At 42.7% G+C, this 18,389-nt stretch overlaps 1 protein-coding gene across 3 annotated transcripts; it reads right to left on the bottom strand.

The window, feature by feature from the left end:
• Positions 1-7,953: 7,953 nt before the first annotated feature.
• Positions 7,954-18,089, bottom strand: LOC120739220 (cell wall protein RTB1-like). 3 transcript variants are annotated; one of them, XM_040040913.1, is made up of 7 exons: positions 17,997-18,089; positions 15,843-15,947; positions 15,446-15,529; positions 13,704-13,832; positions 13,247-13,375; positions 10,790-10,918; positions 7,954-9,905 (listed from the first exon to the last, which is right to left on the bottom strand). In XM_040040913.1, the coding sequence occupies exons 1-7, from the start codon at positions 18,028-18,030 to the stop codon at positions 9,556-9,558; spliced, it is 960 nt and encodes a 319-aa protein (XP_039896847.1). In that variant the 5' UTR covers positions 18,031-18,089; the 3' UTR covers positions 7,954-9,555. The 3 variants fall into 3 exon arrangements, with proteins under 3 accessions (XP_039896847.1, XP_039896846.1, XP_039896848.1); XM_040040912.1 differs by lacking the exon at positions 17,997-18,089 and having other exon boundaries at positions 15,843-16,389; XM_040040914.1 differs by lacking the exons at positions 10,790-10,918; positions 17,997-18,089 and having other exon boundaries at positions 15,843-16,399.
• Between the last annotated feature and the right edge of the window lie 300 nt (positions 18,090-18,389).

Below are 18,389 nucleotides of genomic sequence, written 5' to 3'. Positions count from 1 at the left end.
ACAGCCATCTAAGTGCTGGAACAAAACAGTTTTTCCCCAGCAGAACACAATGAGGTCAGCTGTCCTGCTGGCTTTCTATCAGTCTTTCATGATGTCTCTCTCTCTTTCTCTTTCCATCGTCTCGACTTTAAGCGGCCCTCACTTCACAGAGCCAGATCGATAAGGGGCACTTCAAAGTGTTCTTGGATCCAAGGGCTTCTTTGAAAGATGCAGGAGGCAACAGTTCTTAATGTGCACCGCATCCACTTGCATCAGCATTGCTGCTGTGGCCAAAAGACATAAGCCAAGAGAAGGATGTGAAATCAGGTGAAGAGGGAGAGAGAGGTGGGAGGAGGCAGAGCTGAAGGAGGGGGGAGGGGTTTAAACTGGAGAAAAATGTCAACATGTGAACCTGCAGGTAACCAGACCCACCTACGAATGGATGACCTCTGTTTAAAGACTTTTGTTGTTTTTTCAGTCGATTGTTCAAGTAAACCTGTCGGTCATTAGCACAATTACTGAAGTCTGAAGCAGCTGAAACACCTCCAGCTGCCTCAGCTCAGCAGGTCTTTCCTCAGAGATCCTACATTTCTGACACAGTCTGAATATGTTCCAGCTTCTCACTGGTTACAAGACTTTAAATGATGATGTAGGGCCACAGTTTCAGAGCCATGACTAAAGATATGACTGCGACTCCTTCATGTTTGTGTGCTGCTGTTTTAGAGACACATACGGTATGATTTCCAGTAGCAGAAGCTGCTCGGTGTTGACAGGTTTACTTATTGTATTTTATCATGAAGAAGGATCCGCAAACATTTTGCTCAAAAATGATTACATTTAAACTTCTTACATTGATCAGTGGTTAGTAGAGAATGATGGTGCTAAGGTCTATAATTATAACATCTGACTATTAAAAGATAAATGCAGTGTAGAAAATAAATAAAAAAAACTCCAGCATCACATCAGGAAAGTCTGATATAAAGAATTCACCTGAGCCAGTGGTTTGATCTGTTTGGCCTGACAGCAGGTCAGCAGTTTCAGGAAGAAGCAAAACAACATTTATTTTATGTAATGAAAACTGCTCTCTACACATTTTATGGTCCCCTGCAGAGTATTACTCGCTTTTTCAAAAAATCCTGTTTATGACCATCCAGTCGTTTCCGCTTATCCTTTTTCCAGGGTGGAGGGGGGGCTGGAGCCTGGACTGTGGAGCACCCAGAGAGCACCCACGCAAACACGGTGAGAACATGCAAGACCCCGGCCTGATGGTGGAATTGAACTCAGTACCTTCTTGCTGTGAGGCAAAAGTGCTAACCACCACCGTGCTGTGTGACCATAGTAATGTCTCATTATTGATAATTAATAGTGTGCAGAGTAAAAGCAAATGTCTCAAAGGGACTCCTGCAATTAGACACATTTGTTGTAACAAAACAACTCACTTGTATCTTTAGATGTCATTCGGGATGGTTCAGGGTCAGGAGTGGAGGTATGAAAGTTGGACACGTGACTGTTGAATGAGTAACTGCGTCACAGGTTTGATTTTCATGGCCGGGCAGCAGGATAGGAGATGAAGGAATAAGTGAATCAAACAATATTTTATTTTATTGGAAAACAATTTGTGGACAAAACAAACAAAATAAAACAAACTATCAACTTTAACTGAGTCCTGTCAGTGAAATTGTTGGCTGTCTTTATAGATAAATGGGTTGTCATGGTCCTCAGTCTGTTGACTCAGTGCTTTGTATTAAATAATATTATCTCGTGTCCTTGTTCATTCTGGTTATGTTTTCAGTTTAGCTCGTTCCTTAGTTCCTTAACCTAGTTCTCAGGTTTTGGTTCTGTGCTTGTCATGGTCCTGGGCCATGTTGGCCCAGCATTCTTAGTTTTCTTGTATTTTGTTCCTTATGCCGTGGTTCCTAGGTTCTGTTAAAGATGTTCCTTATTTGATTACCCCCTGTGTATCTGTGAGCCCTCCTTTCCCCTCGTGTTTCATTCAATGTTTTCCCCAGCCCGTTATGTCTGTGCTCTCTCTCCTCCTGTCTGAACCTCTGTGTACTTCCTGTTTTACTTTGACAGTCTCTCGTCAGTATGCGTCATGTTGTGCTCACTCCTGCCCTGTCTCGTTACGATTATCTGTGTCAGCTGTGTTCCCCGTGTGCTCCCACTTCCCTCGTTAACCTTCTGTGTATTTATGTGCATGTCTCCCTCAGGTCAGTGTTGCGTCGTCAATGTCTCCTCCCTGAACCTGTGTGCTTTTCTGTGTTCCCTCGGTCCTCAGTTAGCATTCCCGGTTTAGTTCTGTTTCATTGTAAGGTCTGCAATAAAGCACAGATTTTGAGTTCAGTTCCTGTCTCTGTGAGTTTTGCGTTTGGGTCCTCATCTTCCTCCACACAGCTAGTTCATGACAGTGCTACCCTCTGTCTAGTGTCTAGTCATCCCTGCCCGTGTGTTCCCTCTGTTTTTTGTCAGTATTCTGTCTCTGAGTTCTGTCAGTGTGTTTCCTGTTTTACTTTGAAGAGATCTTCGACTCACACCCCTGGTAGAGCTTCAACAGCATTGCAAGGGAATCTGGGCACACTGAGTCTGAATGGACCGTGTTTAGTGGTTGGTGCCTGTTGTGGTGGTGACCCTGAACCAGATGGTGGACGCCGGAAATGAAGGGATCAGGCTCAGTACAGATACTGAAAGACTAAGCAGAAAGTGACTCTGGCAGTAGCTGAAGAAAAACACTCTTGGACTGCCTCAAAGAGATTCTGACAAACCTTTAGGCGACTCAGGAGGGCAAAGCGGTGCTCTACCTACACTGTGTAATACATTTGGTCAGATTTCTAGAAATGTGAGCTCCTCCATCCAACATGGGATGAATGCTGTCTCTCCTAACAAGATCAGGTTTCCCCAAGAAGGTTACCCGATTAGCCATAAAGGTGGGAAGTAGAAATTCAAGGTATCTGTATTTTAGGAAGAGAAAGAGGTTATATTTAAAGGTAAAGACTGCTCAGTCGGATTTGATAAACTGGAAAAGTAAAGCTTGTTGTTTTGTCATATTGTGAAACATGCTGTAAAAAAACTGAGGAAGACTAACTGTGATATTTAAAGGCTGCATGAGAATCATCTGCAGGTGCAGGATAAACAGTTTGCTGCACTGTGATGGATTTTAAGTAAAGAACAGTGTGACTGGTGCACAGTGGCTGTGGTTAGATGGTCACGTGGTTCTCAAACTTTTCACAATGAGTACCACTTATTAAAATATATGGCTCTTGAAGTACCACCCTTTATGATCTACATCAAAGTACAGTAGTATAGGCCTATTTAACACCACATACAGTTTACACAATCTCATATATGAATGTTATTTATTTTATCTGTCATAAGCAGGGTGTGACAAATGATAACAACAACACGTGTACGGCATTAAAACAAGGTGGGATATCCGGTCTTTAAGTGATGAATCCTGCTTCAGCCCAAACTACTCTGCACTTATTAAGGCTGTTGTGTTTTTAACATGCTTTAATGCACTGAATCTTGTTCCATTTAATCTCAACAAGCCCCTAAAAACAGTCAGTGATCACTGTCAGCCTTCTCTCTGTTTTTATTACCACTGTTCATTTTAACGCTCAGTGTTTAAACCCTTCCGATGTGACTCCAGCCCATGCAGCAGTATATGAATGACTAACCTCGTATTGTGGATGGATTATCTCAGTTGTTCTCCTGGCTGAAGTTTGGTCCGTCTACAGCATCCTGCCATGCTTCATCTTCTGCTTTGCTTTTGTGTGGGAGCCACGTCAGAAGTCCAAGCATTTTTTTTCCCCTTGCAATGTCTCTGCACTCCCCCTAGGGGGCGCGCCCCCCACTTCAGGAACCTCTTCACTAGAGGGAGCCCATGTACCACCAGTGTTACGCGTCCCACAGTTTGAGAATGACTGGGTTACATCAAGTGTAGCAGAGATTAATCTGAAGTTTAACTGATGATACTGAGACTCACTGGCTGAATTCCACCTTCATATCAACTGCATACTGTCTAGTATACTGCTGGAGTAATTCTGATAAAAGTTGTCATTGTTGTGTTTAAAACTGTAAATCTTGTCCTGAACTGCATGTTCAGATATTTTTCTGGCCCTCCCCTACATCTAGGATGGTGGGGGATGCTATTAGCTATAGTGTTTAACTGTAGGCACAATTGCATGTAAGGTTTTGGTTTCTTTATTTAGTAATTAATGTTTACGTCCTGCCATTTATGGGCACACCTGTGCGTGTACATGGTGGACCATTAAAGGGGTTAGGCCATATACGGGGGTGAGGGGAGATGCCCCTGTTATGACCAGGGATGTTGTTAAAACGGACACGCACTCGCACGTGCATATACACACACTGTGTCTTAACTTTTATGACACACCACAGGGGATTTACAATGGGGTGCTTATGTGTTCAATGAATAAAAGGCTGTGAGGGGAGTTGGCTAGGATCAGGTGAGGAACTTCAGGATCCTGATCCGATCGGCTTCCCTTGCAAGTTGATGGATCGGGCTGTGATTGTCTTGCTTCGTTCATGATAAGTCTGAGTCAGCGAGGCCTGCGAGCGCAAACCTAACATATACAGACAGCATAAACAGAGTACTGTGAGTGTGGAGGATAGAAATCAGACCGGACAAGTTATGAAACATCTGTAAGATTCATTTGTGTAAATCCACAAAGAGCAGTAAACTTCAGCAGCAGCTCAGATCACCTGATTGTTTTGCAAAGTTACACACGATTCAATATTGATTTTAGTGACCTCCGATTGGCGTAACCGCGTGTCATTACTGCCGACGTGAATTATGATTTTACTGAATTTACATTTAGCCAGCAGTTTTAAATTTCCCTCAGTGTCGCCTGCTCTGGCGCCTGGAAGACAATGGACTATGGTGCTGGTGTCTCTAGCTTCACATGACTGAGAACAGAATCACCAATTACCAGAGTTTGTTAACTGGTGGGTGTGTGGCAGAATGGGGACTAATTATTAGACATATTTACAGGTTGGTGGTTGTTTAGGACCACATTTCCTCCTCACTGTCACACAGCCATCCTGTTTCCCAGCTGCTTGGAACAATCTGCCGGGAAAGAGTTGTCAGGGACCAGGATTAGTCCTGCCAGGCTTGGTCATGGTCATGACTGGGGTTCCTATGCAGTTTCCAGCAGCCGCACCTGGTTGCAATCTGGGACAATCAGCGAGTGGAATACTTAAGGCCAGCATTGTCAGCTGTGCTTTGCCAGTTCGTCTGCTAACCTTGGGTAATATGGGTCTCCGTTGACACTCATGTGTAGTCTCCCTTGTGCATACTTACTAGAGATGGTATGATACCACTTTTTCATGTCGGATACTGATATCATAAATTTGGATATCTGCTGATACTGATATGAATCCGATAGTGTATTTTATAACCAATAAACTGTTTTTTTAATATCTTGCTGCATTTTTGTATAAGTTCATACTCAAGTTTAAAAAAAAAAACAAAACACTAAAGCTATTCTGTTACACCTGTAAGCAATCTAATAAAGGTAAACCTGCACCATCCTCCCTATTCTGGTGTTTTAAAGAGTACTTAGGGAAATATTAAGCAACCTAACTAACAGGTTTGCCAACTCCCAGCAAAAAAGAATAGGGAACCACCCCCCACCTCGTGATGCTTAATCAACGTAATCAACTTTAATTTAATGCACATGTACAAAAAAAATCAATTATTTTTCAACGATACTTAAACAGACTCAACATCTTTCTTCAGCAGAACTGCAGACTGCACAGATGGTTCCCAAAGGAAAAAGTACTATAGCTTACTGGGGTATATTAGACTTAACAGTTACTATATACAATAATGGACTTCTATACATTTTACATCAGATTCAAACTGGTTGTAAGATTCAGATAATTATTTATTAAAAGCTCGACATTTTAAATGAGAATAAGAAAGAAAAGTATGTCTTTGTGCCCCCTTTTCCCTGTTCATGCCCTATCGGCCCCCCTGGCTAAACCCTGCACAGTTACCAGCCGTCAGCTGCGTAGAAAAAGATCCTGGAGTAGAAAGTAATATTAAATAAATTCTAACAACAGCTTATCAAGCTTAAACGTGCTGCTGTTGTTCAGCCGCTGGTTTCCTCTTTCTGGTGCAAAGTGGGCCAAAAACAAAGAAGAGAGACGATCAGCTGATCATTGATCAGTTTCACATTGAAGTAGCAGCAGGAGAGAGAGAGAGAGGCAGTCCCTCCATATCTCGGTTGTTAAGCTTAACGTGGGAATGCTTTACAAACATTCAGAGATGAACTTACACACTTGCTTTACTTCTCTGGGATCACTTTCTCGGAGATGAAATGCCGGTGTTCTGGGAATCCATTCTACCTGACAAACCATCCTACCTGTTGTTTCTGCGCATGCGTAAAACACAAAATTAAGTGGCGAACCATCCTGGCTTTATGAATATGAGCTACAAGCATACTCTGATGGGCAAAGTTAAGTGACAAACCGGCATACCTACTTAATTTTGTGCTGGAACTACTATGTGACAGCAGGAATGTGCATAACCTACGGTAGGACATTTTGCCAAAGTAGGATGGTTTGTCAGAACACCGGTTTGGTAGTGAGGCTCCAAATGCACAACCAGACCGCCAACAGGTCTCGCACGCCACAGCCGCTCTATCAAGTTACGCATGCTGCCCCAACGTGCTGAGGTTATGAGCTGAGTTACGCCATGTTGTAAGTTTTATGAGGTGCTTTTGTGATATTTAACGGATCGGATTACATCTTTTATTTCTCTCCGATATCCGATCCAGTAATTTAGGTCAGTATCCGACCGATACGTAATATCGGATCGGCCCATCTCTAATACTTACCTGTGCTTTTCCCTGTGTTACTTGGAGTACTTTGGACCTGTCCACTCTTCACCCTTTAGCAGTTGGAACCTTCCTTCTTTGAACGCTGGACTACTCCTGTATTGGCTTCCCTTCATCGGCTCCCTGTTAAATCCAGAACTTCAAAAAATCAGGCCCCATCTTATCTTAATGACCTTGTAGTACCATATCACCCTATTAGAGCACTTCGCTCTCGCTCTGCAGGCCTACTTGTTGTTCCTAGAGTATTTAAAAGTAGAATGGGAGGCAGAGCCTTCAGTTTTCAGGCCCCTCTTCTGTGGAACCAGCTTCCAGTTTGGATTCAGGAGACAGACACTATCTCTACTTTCAAGATTAGGCTTCAAACTTTCCTTTTTGCTAAAGCATATAGTTAGGGCTGGACCAGGTGACCCTGAATCCTCCCTTAGTTATGCTGCAATAGGCTGCTGGGGGATTCCCATGATGCACTGGGTGTTTCTTGTTCACTCACTGTGTGTTCACAGACCTCTCTGCACTGAATCATATCTGTTATTAACCTCTGTCTCTCTTCTACAGCATGTCTTTATCCTGTCTTCCTTCTCTCTCCCAACCAATCACAGCAGATGTTGCAGTACGACTGAAAGTGTCTCAGATGGAACTTTTAGCCACAGTTGCTCCCAAATTTCAGCCTCTGTTGTCTGTATAATTTTCACTCCAGATCAACATGGTGCACTCAAAAAACATCTTTGCCCTCATAAACGTAAAACGATAACTTTCAGTAAAATGCAGCTGAAAAATAGAAAATCCAGATTTTATGTATTCATATAATTCATAATTAATATCTATTATATCCTGTGTGGTATAAAATAAAACTAAAGTAATAAAGTAAGTTTATGTTCAATTTGTACATGGAACATTTACACACAATCAAGTCACCATTTTGTACATAAATGTTTATTCGAGGATACATTTCTGCGCCAGCTGTGAGAGTTCAAATCAAAAACGGCACCATCACAATAAACTAGCTAGCAGTAGATATCAGTAGATATCAGTAGATACTAAATAATAAACGATATTGTGCAGCACGCAAGATAGACAGCGCACAATGTGCTTTGAGGCATTAAGTATTATTATTTAAACTCTATAATATCATTTCATTTAATTAAAGTGGCCTGAATCCTCATGAAGTCAGACTCTGACCTGCTGACAGCCCTACACAGCACACACAGTTAGCTGTAGCCCAGTTTAGAATATTTCAGCTATTAAAACACGAGTGAAATAAAGATTTGGAGGAACTCCACCAACATGAAATCACATAACGGAGTTCAAACTCACGTAATTTCTCCTCGACGTCTCTCCTCGATGTGTTTGTGACTGCCTTCAGATGAACTCAAAGATCTTACTTTGCACAGATCAGGATGTGAATATTCAAAGAAGGAGGATTCAAATAAATTCAAATTTCTCCCTGAAATACTAACTGGGGGAATTTTGATATCATTTACATAACACAAAAGGAAGAAGGAAAGAAAACAGGGAAGTTTCCCTGTTTGTGTGTATCGGTGAAAAACTGTCCACCTCCGGGTTCAACTCATCATCACTTAACAGCTTTTTGTACCCATCAGACATTTATCATAAAAGTAACATAGAAAGAAACAGGAAATGCTTAATGCAGTGCACTTATGTAGATATGTGGACAGGAAGCTGCCACGTTACACACGATTTTATTTGAACTCCGTAAAGAGCTGTTGCTAAGAGTTCCCAGGTTTGGGTGTTTTCTACAATCTCTGTGTGCAGAACTGAAGGACTGAGAGACTGAGGAGGAGAGACTCATTCATCAAACTGTAAAAGTTCAGTTCAATTTTATTTGCACAGCGCCAAATCAAAACAACAACAGTCACCTCAAGGCGCTTTATATTGAAGATAGACCCTACCATAATACAAACAGAGAAAAACCCAACAATCATATGACCCCCTATGAGCAGCACTTTGGCAACAGTGGGAAGGAAAAACTCCCTTTAACAGGAAGAAGCCTCCGGCAGAACCAGGCTCAGGGAGGTGTAACCATTAAGCCATATGTGGGTTTATGTTATGGTGTAGTTTAGTTTTTGTAGCTTTTAAGTTAAACATAATGTATGTGTGAGTTATTTGGAAAGGCAACATCTGTTAGTTTCTCACAATTTGTCAGTTTAACATCTGGCTAAAATTAAACTCAACACTAACACCAGACAGAGTGCAAACCTCTGTTTACAACAGAAACATACATGGAAACGTGAAGCATGATGCAACATATTCAGTCTGATTTCCATTTGTGGGGAAAAGAGCTTTACAGTGTTTTGTGTTACATTTTGTATTGATATGAAGACAAACAGTGCACTGCAGTTAACCCAGGTTTGAATCTGACCCACAGCCCTATGCTGCCTGTCTCCCCTCGGTCTTATCAAGTAAATGCTAAAATGCCCCCTAAAATTAATTTTTAGAAACATTCAAAGTGAGTAAAAATGAAGTCACTTTGATAACAAACATATTTTTTAAATTCTTACATGAATACAGAAAATAACACACACATTTTATTATGAGGACAGAGTAACCCAGCCTTAACCCCCCAAAAATCATCATTGTGAAAATAATAATAATCCAGGAATAATGAAGAAAGTCACGAAGATGTCCCTGTGACTCAGGAGCAGGAGACAGAGCCATGTCTTCAGAGAGCACCGCTTTCTCTCGTTAGGTTTAAATCCTACTATGTAGAACAAATGAAATTAAATGTCTCATTTTTGCTCCCACTGAACCCCCGATAATTGTGCTCTCTGCTCGTCATCATGGCTCCAAACATGTCAGAGTCCATAGTCGTTCCTACTGCGGTCCAGTTATAGCACATAATCCGATCATTGACCCAGAACCACAAACCCAGGGTGCGGGAGTAGCGCAGGCCCAGCCAGACGTAAGGCGTCGAAGCCTTGTTTGCTAAGGAGATGACGCTGGTCTTCACTTCAGCGCTGGTGATGGAAACCAGGTCAGTGTGATTCACTCTGCAGTAAGTTAAGGCGTCCTCCCAGGTCTTGTTGTCTTTGATCAGGATCATACCTGCCACTAACAGACACTACAGTTAAACTCAAGTGTTTTAAAAAGCAGTACTAACTAGCAGTAGTACTTCTTGCACAGTTTTGGCCTTTTAAAGGCATGTGGTCCTAAACTTTTGATCAGCTATAAAACAGCCTGTTTCAGTTCAAATGTTGTTTCCAATAAACTGCTCAAAAAAAAGCGAGTTTTCTTTCACGCCTGTTTCTTCTTGTTGCATGTTGAAGCTCTGCTTGGAACTTTGTTACGATCCACACATAGAAAATATGACTTTTTAACATTTTTCAAGTGGTCTTAAACTTTTGATCTGGACTGTATTAACAGACATTTGCTTCAACACTAAAAGGGAATATTCAATTTATTCACAATTTCGGTACCATAGAGTAGTGGTCCCCGGCCCCCGGGCCACGGACTTGTACTGGCCGGTCAGAGTTGAGGCTCGGGTGTGAAATTTATGGTTTTCAGGGTGACAAAGTGTGACAGTTGTTACATTTAAACTTTTTAAATTAATCAGTGGTTAGTAGAGAACAATGCTGCATATTACAACATATTACTATTACAAGATAGACACTGAAGACTGGGACACATTCAGTGTGTGAATGTGTGTGTAAATGGGTGGATGACTGAATGTAGTGTAAAAGGCTTTGGGGTCGATAGTGACTAAGTAAAGCGCTATACAAATACAGGCCATTTACCATTTCACAATCACTTTTCTACCCCTTATTGCACTCCTGATTGCACAGTATTATACGCTTTTTTCCCAAAATTCCTAGGAATATGCCAGTTATAATGATAAAGTCTTATTGTCGATAATTAACAAAAGTGTGCAGAATAAAAGCGAATTTCTCAAAGGGACTCCTGCAATTAGACACATTTGTTGACATAAAAGAACTCACCTGCAGCTTTAGACGTCATTCGGGATGATTCAGTGTCAGGAGTGGAGGTATGAGGGGTTGAAAGTGTGACAGTTGTTGACTCTGAGGCTGAGGTTTGATTTGTTTGGCCTGACAGCGGGTCAACAGATCCTGGATAAACGTGAATCCAACATTATTTTATGGGACTGGACCATGATTGTTGTAAAAAAACATCAAACGAAAACAATCAAAAGCTCTCTCTACAGTTTTCAATGTGCTAAGCAGTTGACAACCAAATTTATTTATCTATCAAGTCAGATAACATACACCAATTATTTAAACTGCAGGAATGTCTTAAAAATATAAGAACCTGGATGACGTTTAACTTTTTGCCTGTAAATTCAGATAAAGCTGAAGTTATTTTACTTGGACATAAAAGTCTTAGAAATGTGGTCTCTAACCACATATTTAAACTGGATGGCATTTCTGTGGACTCAAGCAACACTATGAGGAATGTAAGAGTCATTTTTGACCAGGATATGTCCTTCAGTGCACATACTAAACAAAATGTGGAACTGCTTTCTACCATCCATCCATCCATCCATCCATCCATCTTCTTCCGCTGATCAGGGGTAGGTCGCAAGGGGCAGCAGCCTAAGAAGAGAAGCCAAGTCCTCCCTTTCCTCAGCCACCCATCCAGCCTGTCCGGGTAAACACCAAGGCGTTCCCAGGCTAGTCGAGAGATATAATCTCTCCAGCATGTCCTGGGTCTGCCCCGGGGTCTCCTCCCGGTGGGACTGCCTGGAGCACCTCACCTAGGAGTCATCCTTGTCAGATGCCCGAACCACCTCAACTGGCCCCTTTCGACATTGAGGAGCAGCGGCTCTACTCTCAGCCCCTCCCGGTTGGCTGTACTTCCTACCACATCTCCAAGGGAGAGACCAGCCACCCCTTGGAGGAAGGTTGCTTGTATCCGCGATCTCGTTCTTTTGGTCACTACCCACAGCTTGTGACCATAGGTGAGGGTAGGGACGTAGATCGAATGGCAAATTGAGAGCTTCGCCTTTACACTCAGCTCTCTCTTTACCACGACGGATCGGTATAGCGTCTGCATCATTGCAGCTGCAGAACCAATCTGTCTGTTGATCTCCCGCTGCCTTCCCCAGTCACTTGGGAATAAGATACCTGAGATTGTTAAACTCCTCCACTTAGGGCAGGAACTAATCCCTGAACCAGGACAAAAACCGCATTGTTGTTCTTGTATCCGAGGTTTGACTAACAGACAGACTCTCCTTTCCAGCATCTTGGCATAGACTTTCCCGGGAGCCTGAGGAGTGTGATCCCCCTCTAGCTGGAACACACCCGTCGATCCCCTTTCTTAAAGATGGGAACCACCACCCCATTCTGCCAATCCAAAGCTCCCGCCCCTGATCTCCACACAACATTGTAGATGTGTGGCAACCAGAACAGGCCCCTAAAAATCCAGAGCCTTCAGGAACTCAGGGCAGACCTCATCCCCCCCTGGAGGCTCTGCCACTAAGGAGTTGTTTAAAGGCCTCCTTGACCTCGTCCCTGGAGATTTGTGGGTCATCCCCCTCGTCCCCAGACTCTGCTTCCTTCACGGAAGACGTGCCAGTGGGATTAAGGAGGTCCTTGAAGTATTCCTTCCACTGTCCGACAATTTACTCAGTCAAAGTAAGCCGTGCTCCACCCACACCATACACAGTGCAGGTAGAGCACTGCTTTCCCCTCCTGATTTCCCTGACGGTTTGCCAGAATCTCTTCGAGGTAGTGCGAAAGTCTTTTTCCATGGCCTTTAAAAGGGAGTTTTTCCTTCCCACTGTCGCCAAAGTGTTTGCTCGTAGGGGGTCATATGATTGTTGGGTTTTCTCAGTATGTATTATTGTAGGGTCTACCCTACAATATAAAGCGCTCCGAGGCGATTGTTGTTGTGATTTGGCGTTGTATAAATAAAACTGAATGGAACTGAACTGATAACAAAACCAATCACCAACCTGCGTCCTAGAGCGTCCTGGTGCCACCTGCAACTATGGAGGATCTTATGTTCAAACATGGCGTTCGTTATTGCCAAACTGTGGTTTGCACAGAAGTCCAACAAGAAAACACCGCTCGGGTTCAGATCCGGGAGGCCGTTCCTCCCAATCACGACCCTCAAGGTCTCACTGCCGTTGCCCACATGAGCATTGGAGTCTCCCAGAAAGACAACAGAGTCCCCAGGCGGAGCATCGTCCAGCACCCTACACCAGGGACTCCAAGAAGGCTGGGTACTCTGAACCACCACTCGGCGCATAAGTGCAGACAAAAGTCAGAATCCCTTCCCCGACCCAAAGACGCAGGGAACAAATCCTCTCGTCCACTGGGAGAAACCCCAACATACAGACAGCAGCCGAGGGGATGCTAGGATACCCACATCAACTGTCGTTGTGATTTGTTGCTCTATTTGTAAAATTGAATTGAACTGAATTGAAAAGAACTCACCTGCTTGATTAGACGTCATTCGGGATGATTCAGTGTCAGGAGTGGAGGTATGAGGGGTTGAAAGTGTGACAGTTGTTGACTCTGAGGCTGAGGTTTGATTTGTTTGGCCTGACAGCAGGTCAGCAGATCCTGGAAAAAAGTAAACCCAACATTATTTTATGGGACTGGACCATGATTGTTGTAAAAAAAAAAAAAATTAAACGAAATAAATCAAAACTGTTTTCTACATGTTTCTACAGTCCCCTGTCAGTCACATGCCCCAAGAATGTTCATCACTTTTCTACCACTTATTGCACTCCAGATTGCACAGTATTATGCGCTTTTTCAAAAAATCTTGTTTATGTCGGTTATAATGATAAAGTCTTATGATTGATAATTGACAAAAGTGTGCAGAATAAAAGTCAATTTCTCAAAGGGACTCCTGCAATGAGACATTTTTTGACATAAAAGAACTCACCTGCAGCTTTAGATGTCATTCGGGATGATTCAGTGTCAGGAGTGGAGGTATGAGGGGTTGAAAGTGTGACAGTTGTTGACTCTGAGGCTGAGGTTTGATTTGTTTGGCCTGACAGCGGGTCAACAGATCCTGGATAAACGTGAATCCAACATTATTTTATGGGACTGGACCATAATTGTTGTAAAAAAACATCAAATGAAAACAATCAAAAGCTCTCTCTACAGTTTTCAATGTGCTAAGCAGTTGACAACCAAATTTATTTATCTATCAAGTCAGATAACATACACCAATTATTTAAACTGCAGGAATGTCTTAAAAATATAAGAACCTGGATGACGTTTAACTTTTTGCCTGTAAATTCAGATAAAGCTGAAGTTATTTTACTTGGACATAAAAGTCTTAGAAATGTGGTCTCTAACCACATATTTAAACTGGATGGCATTTCTGTGGACTCAAGCAACACTATGAGGAATGTAAGAGTCATTTTTGACCAGGATATGTCCTTCAGTGCACATACTAAACAAAATGTGGAACTGCTTTCTACCATCCATCCATCCATCCATCCATCCATCTTCTTCCGCTGATCAGGGGTAGGTCGCAAGGGGCAGCAGCCTAAGAAGAGAAGCCAAGTCCTCCCTTTCCTCAGCCACCCCTCCAGCCTGTCCGGGTAAACGCCAAGGCGTTCCCAGGCTAGTCGAGAGATATAATCTCTCCAGCATGTCCTGGGTCTGCCCCGGGGTCTCCTCCCGGTGGGACTGCCTGGAGCACCTCACCTAGGAGTCATCCTTGTCAGATGCCTGAACCACCTCAACTGGCCCCTTTCGACATATTTCACAAATATCTAAGACTGCGTTCTTCCATTTGTGCAACATCTCTAAAATTAGAAATAAATTCTCTCAGAGTGACGCTGAAAAACTAGTTCATGCATTTATTACTTCCAGGCTGGGCGACTGTAATTCATTATTATCAGGAAGTCCTAAAAACTCCCTGAAAAGCCTTCAGTTAATCCAAGATGCTGCAGCAAGAGTCCTGACAGGGACTAGAAAGAGAGAGCAGATTTCTCCTGTTTTGGCTTCCTGTTAAATCCAGAATTCAAAATCCTGCTCCTCACATACAAGGTCTTAAATAATCAGGCCCCATCTTATCTTAATGACCTTGTAGTACCATATCACCCTATTAGAGCACTTGGCGCTCGCTCTGCAGGCCTACTTGTTGTTCCTAGAGTATTTAAAAGTAGAATGGGAGGCAGAGCCTTCAGTTTTCAGGCCCCTCTTCTGTGGAACCAGCTTCCAGTTTGGATTCAGGAGACAGACACTATCTCTACTTTCAAGATTAGGCTTCAAACTTTCCTTTTTGCTAAAGCATATAGTTAGGGCTGGACCAGGTGACCCTGAATCCTCCCTTAGCTATGCTGCAATAGTTCTAGACTGCATGATGCATTAAGTCTTCTTCAGTTACATTTTCCACCCACTTTGTGTTTGCACAAGTCTCTGCAGTCAACCATTAGTTATTATTCATCTCAGCATGATTCTGTCGGAGGTTTCTTCCTGTTAAAAGGGAGTTTTTCCTTCCCACTGTCGCCAAATCGTTTGCTCATAGGGGGTCATATGATTGTTGTGGTTTTCACTGTTGTTTCTATCTTACAATTAAATTCAATACAACACAATACTAAAATCTTACATACAGTTGTTGTGATTTGTTGCTCTATTGAATTGAATTGAACTGATTTGAAAAGAACTCACCTGCAGCTTTAGACGTCATTCGGGATGATTCAGTATCAGGAGTGGAGGTATGAGGGGTTGAAAGTGTGACAGTTGAATCGGAGGCTGAGGTTTGATTTGTTTGGCATGATAGCAGGTCAGCAGATGTAGGAAAAAGTGAATTCAACATTATTTTATGGGATTGGACCATAATTGTTGCAAAAAACATAAAACAAGAGTTAAAATCAACACTGCTCTCTAGAATTTTCTGTTGCTCATTTTAGACACCCTGACAGCTTTTCTTCCACTTCTGCATGCAGATTGATGCACACGTATTTCAGTCTTCTGTTTATGCGGGTTACAATTATAATCCATCATCGTAAATTTCTCAACGGGATCCATGCGTTCAGAAAGATTTTGTTTGACATGAAGAGCTCACCTGCTTCTGTAGATGTCATATGGGATGGTTCGGGGTCAGGAGTGGAGGTATTAGGAGATGGAAGTGTGACAACTGAATCTGAAGCTGGGGTTTGATTTGTGTGGCCTGCCAGGAGGTCAGCAGATGCAGGAAAAAGTGAATCAAGCATTATTTCAGTTGGCTGGATAGTATTATCTCAAAAAAGAAAAAAAAAGAATAACAAAACCACAACAACTAATAACTATCAATTCTGAATGTCTCCTGTCAGTCTCTGGTCAAATTGGTGCTCGGTGAAGGACCAGAGAAACAACGATTCAGATGATCCAAGCGGCAGAAATGAGCTTCCTCCAAAGGGTGGCTGGTGTCTCTCTTGGAGATGGGGTGAGAAGTTCTGTCATCCAGGAGTGGCTCAAAGTAGAGCCACTCCTGGATGAAAGGAACTTTGAAAGGAACCAGTTGAGGTGGACTTCTCTGCTTAGGCTGCTGCCGCCACAACCTGGCCCTGGATAAGTGGAAGAAAAATGGATGGATGGATGCAAGGCCTCTCTCTTTTAAGTTCCTGTTAGTAATAGTAATAATAGATGCCGTGTTGAGGCTGTCATCTTTAGCATCTACATGGGTGTTAAGATCACCCACAACAATTTTTATTTTTATTTTATTTGAGATGAGCATTATATCTGATAAAAGCCTGAGAATTAAAAAAAAATTGTGAAAGGCCCAGGTGGACGATAAATTCTAACAAATAAAACTGTTTTTTGTGTTTCATTTGTGATTTTTTTGTTTAAGTTGGGTTTTTTAGTATGTTTTTTTTGGTTTGTTGTCTGGGAGCAGATAAAGTCTCTAAGGGGATGGGTTTTAGGGGGATAAAAGGGGAGAAGAAGCAGGGAGGACTGCAACTCTTCTTTTTTGTCCCAACTCTGGATAGTAAGATTTTGGAGGATTTAATACATTTGGTTAGATTTCTATGGGATTAATGCCATCTCTCCTAACAAGACAAGGTTTACCCCAGGAGGCTACCCAATTATTCACAAAGCCCAGAGGTTGGAAGTAGAATTTCATGGTATCTGTACTTTAGGAAGAGAAAGAGGTAATATATAGAGGTAACAACTGCTCAGTGGGATTTGATAAACTGGAAATGTAAAACTTATTATCCATCCATCCATCCATCTTCTTCCCCTTATCCGGGGCCAGGTCGCGGGGGCAGCAGCCTAAGCAGAGAAACCCAGAAATCCCTCTCCCCAGCCACCTCCTCCAGCTTATCCCAGGCCAGCCGAGAGATATAATCTCTCCAGCGTGTCCTGGGTCTGCCCCGGGGCCTCCTCCTGGTGGGACATGTCCGGAACATCTCACCCAGGAGGCGCCCAGGAGGCATCCTTGTCAGATGCCTGAACCACCTCACCTGGCTCCTTTCGATGTGGAGGAGCAGCGGCTCTACTCTCAGCACCTCCTAAAAGGTCGAACTTCTCACCCTATGTCTAAGGGAGAGGCCAGCCACCCTTTGGAGGAAGCTCATTTCCACCACTAAAGCTTATTATGTTTTGTCATGTTGTGAAACATGCTGTACAACAAACTGAGGCAGACTAACTTTTATATTTAAAGGCTGCGTGAGAATCATCTGCGGGTTAGTGCAGGATAAACAGGTTAGTTTGCTGCACTGTGATGGATTTAAAGTAAAGAACAGTGTGTGACTGGTGCACAGTGGCTGTGGTTAGATGGCCAGAGTTATGTTACATCATAGCAGAGATTAATCTGAAGTTTAGCTGATGATGCTGAAATTCATTGGCTGAATTCCACCTTCCTATCAGCTGCATACTGTCTAGTATACAGACAGCATAAACAGTGTGCTGTCAGAGTAGATGATATAAATCAGAGACGACACATCATACCAGCTCTTATTTTCTCTGATAAAGTGGTACTCATACAGCTGACATGTGAACAAGTGACTCTGACCTAAAAACATTAGAAATGTGAGAAATTGTGCTGACAGAGGCAAGACGGGGACAAATGTACACTCTGGTTCATCTACAGCTGCTGATTGAGCCACAAGTGATTTCACACACAGTGTTTTGTATGCAGACAGTGTCCAGGTTAAGTGGAGAGATGGTAGATAGAGCTGATCAACTAAAGAGAAAGAGAAGAACTGCAATAGTGGCCGTGGTGAAATGATCCACTTACCAACCAGAATGAACAGAAACAGACTCCACTGCATGCTGTGTCAGATGAAATGTTTCACTGTGCAGTGAAACAGATTATTAGCAGCTCTTCTGTACTGCACATGCCAGAGGAAGATGGACATAGGATCAGTGAAATGTGCAAACCATCATCAAACAATGCACATCTGTTCCCATTAGAAATGTATTATAAAGGTGATACAGACGCAACAGGCAAGACTTAACGTGATGTGAAAGGAGTCAACACGAGCAATGATGTTACAGCAGTTATTACAGTGTTGTTATGCCATCAGAGAAGTGACAGAGCTCAAATTTAACCTGTTTTCAGGATAACATTCATCCAAGATCAACACAGTGGACACATTTCTGTCCCAGCAACATATAAATGTAATACTGA

The sequence above is a fragment of the Simochromis diagramma genome, unplaced genomic scaffold (genome assembly GCF_900408965.1).
Source record: "Simochromis diagramma unplaced genomic scaffold, fSimDia1.1 OVJJ01000296.1, whole genome shotgun sequence".
Lineage (NCBI taxonomy): Eukaryota > Metazoa > Chordata > Actinopteri > Cichliformes > Cichlidae > Simochromis > Simochromis diagramma.
Note: the sequence above shows the minus strand (reverse complement) of the source record. Positions and strands in the feature narration are given on the sequence as shown.

Excerpts from the sequence above, each read along its gene's own strand:
- LOC120739220 (XM_040040912.1), bottom strand. The coding sequence starts at position 15,990 with ATGCTTGATTCACTTTTTCCTGCATCTGCTGACCTCCTGGCAGGCCAC. Across the intron at positions 10,919-13,246 it reads AATGACGTCTAATCAAGCAG|GATCTGTTGACCCGCTGTCA; the intron begins GTGAGTTCTTTT and ends ACGTTTATCCAG. Across the intron at positions 9,906-10,789 it reads AATGACGTCTAAAGCTGCAG|TGGCAGGTATGATCCTGATC; the intron begins GTGAGTTCTTTT and ends AGTGTCTGTTAG.